This window comes from Monopterus albus, unplaced genomic scaffold (genome assembly GCF_001952655.1).
Source record: "Monopterus albus unplaced genomic scaffold, M_albus_1.0 scaffold362.1, whole genome shotgun sequence".
Lineage (NCBI taxonomy): Eukaryota > Metazoa > Chordata > Actinopteri > Synbranchiformes > Synbranchidae > Monopterus > Monopterus albus.
In genome coordinates this window covers 752,235-757,995 of record NW_018128242.1, presented here as the reverse complement: position 1 = coordinate 757,995, position 5,761 = coordinate 752,235, and the positions used below count along the sequence as shown (strand labels likewise).

Here is a 5,761-nt window from a genome sequence, read left to right as displayed (position 1 = left end):
GCAGATGAGCTGAAGGCCACTGTCAAAGAAACCTGGGCTTCCATACCACCTCAGCAGTGCCACAGACTGATCACCTCCATGCCACGCCGAATTGAGGCAGTAATTAAAGCAAAAGGAGCCCCTACCAAGTATTGAGTACATATACAGTAAAAGAACATAATTTCCAGAAGGCCAGCAATTCACTAAAAATGTTTTTTTATAGGTCTTATGAGGTATTCTAATTTATTGAGATAGTGAATTGGTGGGTTTTTGTTAAAGGTGAGCAAAATCATCACAATTAAAAGACCCAACGACTTAAAGGACTTCAGTCTGTGTGTACTGAATTTATATAATTCGCGAGTTTCACTATTTGAGTTGAATTACTGAAATAAATAGACTTTTCCATGATATTCTAATTTATTGAGCTGCACCTGTATATACTGTGAAGTACTTTACATACTGCTTGGTAGCTTGGAATTTCCCACTAGGGATCAATAAAGTCTTGTGATTAAACTGTATTTTGTTTTGTTGATCTGATTCTGAAAAGGAACTAAAGTTTTCAAATACATGTAATAGAGTAAAATACTGTCTGCAATGTAGTCCAAGTATGAAGTGGCAGGAAACTTAAATACTGTAAGTTCAGATACCTCAAACCTGTACTTAAGTACAGTAGTTAAATATACTGCTCAAAAAAAAATAAAGGGAACACAACATAAGACATCCTAGATCTGATGTGTTCCCTTTATTTTTTTTGAGCAGTACGGTATATATTTAGTTCCACCATTGATTCTTATCATTGTTTTGTGCTTACTGCCTGTGCTGACCTTCCCCCTCTTCATCTTCCTCATCTCCTCCAGCGTGGTGCAGTAGTTCACTGCTGCATATTCAGTAACAGATAGGAAGACAAACAGGAAGCTGGTCCACAGGTAGATGTCCTCCGCTTTCACATATGACACCTGTGGACACATGCAAATTCACAGGTAATTTTTTTCTCTCTCCTAATTACATTTCTACTTAACTGTTGTGCAGTGATAAATATAACTTGTATATTTGTTGATATATTAATTTGTATCAGTTTGAAAAAGTCTGTTTTGGATTAAATAAATATGTTCAAAGACATGCAGTTTAGGTTGATTGGCAACTCTAAAATGCCCATAGGAGTGAGTGTCTGTGGTTGTTTGTCTACAGGTCTGACAGATTGGCGACCTGTCCACGGTGGACCCCGGTGTGAGCTGGGATCGGCTCCAGCGACTGTGTTCAGGAATAAGTGGTGTTATGTTTCAGGCAGGGAAGGATCCAAAATGCAGACACAAACTCTGGTTCTAATAGTTTATCAGTCTTTATTCAAGAATAAGAAACTAAAGTACTGGGTGTGCCAGAAACAGAATGTGAAGGCAAAAGAACCAACCAGGTGGGGAGATCGAGGGAGCACAGGAGACAGGAAACAAGTGAGGCATGGAGATCAGATGAGCCAGCAACCAGACTGAGGGGAAGGGAGGAGGATATAAAGACAGGAGACCAGGAGGTAGCGAGCAGCAGGTGGAAGCATTGAACAGAAGTTGTGCACTGGGGTGAAGCTGGGGCAGATGCAACAAAAACAGAAACAACAAAGGGCAGAAAAATAACCAAAATAAAAGCGCACAACAGAAAGCAGGACACAGACCACAATGCGTATAGATAACAGATGGATAGATTTTATTATCATTCGCAGTGTTGCTGTGTGCATTATAATTTTATTTTTGAAGCAGTTTTCATTGGACAAATGTTTCAGTGATTTACAAAGGCAACTAAATAACTGTGTAAATGATAAAAGCTATAAGCAAAACATCTACCTTTGCCAGATTACAAGATAATCAGGGAAGACAGGATAATCAGGGAAGACACAATCCAGTAAACTGCAGTAAGAAATCTAAAAACAAGTTAAGTAAAATAAGGATATTTGTTTGATGAATGTTTCATTTTAGGTCAAAAGCTGGAAACAAGAAAAGCAAGAAGCCAACTTATTAACAGGTTAAAAGGTATTCAGTAAGATCTGAAGGAGTTGCTTCTGGACCCTCAGAGCTCTTATGAACATGCACAGGAAAAACTGCAGAGAATGCACACAACCACAGCCGCTGCTATACCTGAGGCATGGAGGAGGACACTCCTGCCATGATGGTGGACATTGTGAACACTGTGGTTATACCTGCAGGACGAGAAAGTAGAGGTGTGTCTGTGTCACAGCACATTGTTTTCACACAATTTACTGGGTCCAAATATCAAGCACATGAAGTTTGACCTGACCTGCTGCTGATCAGTGTCAAGAGTGAGAAATGAAGACGTTTTATAATTACTATGTGGTTTGTAAATATCATTTGCATCAGCATATTTCTAAGTAAATATCACTAAACTATCCCAACCGTAATTCAGCCAACCACTGTCCAAAGTGTGTAAAGTCCTAAGTGAAAGCAGTTTTGATGAGTACAAAGATTTATACTGCTGCAGTGGATAAAAAAACAATAGTTTTAAATAACTCATTTTTGAATGGGGACTGTTTAAAATGTATCAATTTTACTTTTACATAAAACTTGCTTTCTGTGAATTTCTTTTATCAGACTCAACATAACTACATTTAGTTGCATTTAATCTGTGAATTCTCTGCTGAAGTGATTTTTAATGTCTTTATCTAAAAAGGTGATACAAAATTACACAGCACAAATGTAAGTGCATCTGTTGTGTATGTGTGTTTTTAAGGACAAAGCCTTCAGGCTACTGTGGTTATAGCTAAAATCAGGTTGGCATATGGATGTACGTACCCAGAGAGACACCTGCAGGCACAGCCCTGCGATCAATCCAGAAGGAAACCCAGGAGAGAACGACCATTAGCATGGTAGGAAAATACATGTGCAGCATGGAGAAGAAGATGTGCCTCTGCAGGATGAAGTTAATGAAGAGTCGATTGTACCAACCTGACGGGGAGACACTTATTTAAATCATATAGACATTAATGTGCTGCTGTAACAGCCTCCACCCCTCTGCTTTCAGTTTTCCCACCAAACATTGAACCTAGCTGCAGGGATTTGACCTTTTCAAACACAAGAGCATTAGTGGGTGACCACATCTAGATCAGTGTCAGGGCTCTGTGCAGGCCAGATTCTCCACTACAAACAGAACATTTACTTCATAATGCTGGCTTTGTGCATGGGGTCATTGTCAACAGGAAAGGACCAAACACAAATTCTTGACACAAGGTTGGAAGCATAATGGCTCCCAAGCTTTCTGCACAAGAAACACCTTAAGATGCAGCTGCTTGTCACAGGTTACATCTGGACGAGTTTGCCTTGTCCTTAGGCCTCATAGAAAGTATTCAAATAAAACAAGGAAAAGGAGATCACTCCCTGGCATGATAGATAGGTAAGTAGGATACTTTTCTTTCGGGATTAATACAGTGCTCTTTCTCTGGGTTGTGATCAGGGAGTGACATCTGTTTCCTTGCTAGGTGAGTAGCCTAGCTCGCCTGTTCCTGAAAACAAACAGACTGGTGCTGCTGTAGAAAGTCAGGCCACTGGAGGCGTGGAAATGCTTGATGAAGAACTGAGACAAGATGATTTCATCTGTCCTCAGGGAGTCATTTCCATTCTTCCAGTAAAGCATCAGGTCATTCTCATTATATGCATCTACAGAAGGAGAGAGGGGCGAGCAGTGACAGAACAGAGGAAATATGAGAAACCGTGATTAGAGGGTTTGTTACACCATCAAGTTGTCAGTATTGTATATATATTGTGTGCGTGTCTCACAGCTCTCCAGCTCCAGCCAGCAGTTCTGCGTGTCCAGAGGGAAGCTGCTGAAGTCCATCGAGCAAAGAGCCGTAACAGTGACCTTGAAACACACGCAGACGCCGCAGACAACATTCATCGTGTCCTGAACAGACCTTTACCACTGTGACCTGAGCCAAACTTTATCTCCCACTCTGTCTTATTTTCTTTTTTTTAAAGTTTCAGTTTCCTTTATTGTGTGACATTTAAAACTCTTTTCTGCTGCCAAAGGAAAGAACAGTGGATTAAATTAATGAAAAGCCTTCAGTTTTTAGTTTGATAGATGCTGACAAAGACCTGTCCAGGGTGGACCTCGCCCATGACCCTCTTCAGGATAAGCAGTAGAGATGGATGGTCGTCCTTTCTTTGGTCAGTGTCCAATGGATGGACACTGACCAAAGAAAGGATGACCCAACCTAAAGAGTCCCAGTAAGGTGCTGGGCCACCACGTGCCACCAGAACATCTCCACCTTGGCATTGACTCTCCTGGAGGGATGAACACCGTTCTTCCAACAGATGTTTACTCATGTGGTGTTTTGATGATGGTGGTGGAGATGCTGTCCAACACATCACTCCAACATCTCCCATAGCTGTTCAACTGGGCTGAGACCTGGTTACTGGGAAGGCCACAGCATGTGACACTGCCTTGACTCTCAGTTCTGACTCTGGCCCAGAGCTGGTTTGCCAACAGATGACTTTCAGCAAAACTGGCTGAAGTCTGTATGCCCAAACCATGCAAATATGCACCTGAAGTGACATTTGGTCCTCACTGCAGCCACACCTTTGCTGAGTCACTCATTTATTACAACTGGCTTTCTCTATTCGTGTAACTGGATGGTGGATGTCTTTCATAGCAGCACTGGAGTCTTTCTGGGCCAGTTGCCAGTAAAACACAAAAAGCAGACAAGTCTGTGGACAAAACGGTTTCAACAACTCAGAAACCATAATACTACATCTGGGGAACAGCATCTTCCTCTGCAGCATCTGTATGTATATACAAACCTCCACTTTATAAAAACTAATTTAAAAAAGTAAACTTAATGAATGATTTGATAAGTGAACATCACATTGACTTATTGTGTCTTACTGAAACATGATTACAGCAGGAAGAATATGTCAGCCTAAATGAATCCACTCCACCTAGTCACAGTAACTGTCACATCCCTCGAAACACAGGCCAAGGTGGTGGCGTGGCAGCGATCTTTGACTCAAGCCTATTAATCAACCCTAGACCTAAACATAGTTATAACTCATTTGAAAGTCTCACCCTGAGTCTCTCACACCCAAACTGGAAAACTCAAAAGCCAGTTCTATTCGTTATTGTATACCGTCCACCTGCTCCTTATTCAGAGTTTTTAAGTGAATTCTCAGACTTTGTCTGATTTAGTGCTTAGTACAAATAAAATAATCATAGTAGGTGACTTTAATATCCATGTTGATGCCATCAATGACAGCCTCAACAATGCATTCTGTTCATTATTAGACTCAGTTGGCTTCTCTCAAACTGTAAATAAACCCACTCACTGTTTTAATCACACTCTTGATCTTGTTCTGACATATGGCATCAAAACTGAACACTTAATAGTTTTTCCCCATAACCCTCTTCTGTCTGACCATTTTCTAATAACTTTTGAATTTACATTAATGGATTATACTCTATGTGGGAAACAATTCCACTACAGCAGATGTCTATCTGACAATGCTGTTACCAAGTTTAAGGAAATAATTCCATCTTTATCTACTTCAGTGCCGTTTGCCAACACAGTGGAAGGAGGCCACCTTAACTTTACTCCCACACAAGTCGATAATCTTGTTGATAGTACTGCAGCCTTCCCGCGTAATACACTTGATACCGTTGCCCCTCTGAAAAGGAAGGCAGTGAAACAGAGGAGGCTAGCCCCGTGGTACAGCTCGCAGCTTTGCTCCCTAAAGCCATAAAGCAGGCATCACGAAAACTGGAAAGGATTGGCGCTCCACCAAGTCAGAAT

The 5,761-nt window shown here is 41.1% G+C and overlaps 2 protein-coding genes across 2 annotated transcripts in view; both read right to left on the bottom strand.

Moving 5' to 3' along the window:
- The window catches only part of LOC109951082 (gamma-aminobutyric acid receptor subunit rho-3-like), an 18,509-nt gene that overhangs the window by 2,387 nt on the left and 10,361 nt on the right, over window positions 1-5,761 (bottom strand). Inside the window, exons 4-8 of the mRNA XM_020585365.1 lie at window positions 3,756-3,837; window positions 3,476-3,635; window positions 2,775-2,941; window positions 2,103-2,164; window positions 791-935 (exon numbers count right to left, since the gene is read on the bottom strand). Coding sequence (XP_020441021.1) covers window positions 791-935; window positions 2,103-2,164; window positions 2,775-2,941; window positions 3,476-3,635; window positions 3,756-3,837 — 616 coding nt within the window. The remainder of the gene's footprint in view (window positions 1-790; window positions 936-2,102; window positions 2,165-2,774; window positions 2,942-3,475; window positions 3,636-3,755; window positions 3,838-5,761) is intronic.
- Window positions 3,424-3,921, bottom strand: LOC109951070 (gamma-aminobutyric acid receptor subunit rho-3-like). Its single transcript, XM_020585347.1, has 2 exons — window positions 3,756-3,921; window positions 3,424-3,635 (listed from the first exon to the last, which is right to left on the bottom strand). Exons 1-2 carry the CDS (start codon window positions 3,871-3,873, stop codon window positions 3,454-3,456), a joined length of 300 nt encoding a protein of 99 aa, XP_020441003.1. The 5' UTR covers window positions 3,874-3,921; the 3' UTR covers window positions 3,424-3,453.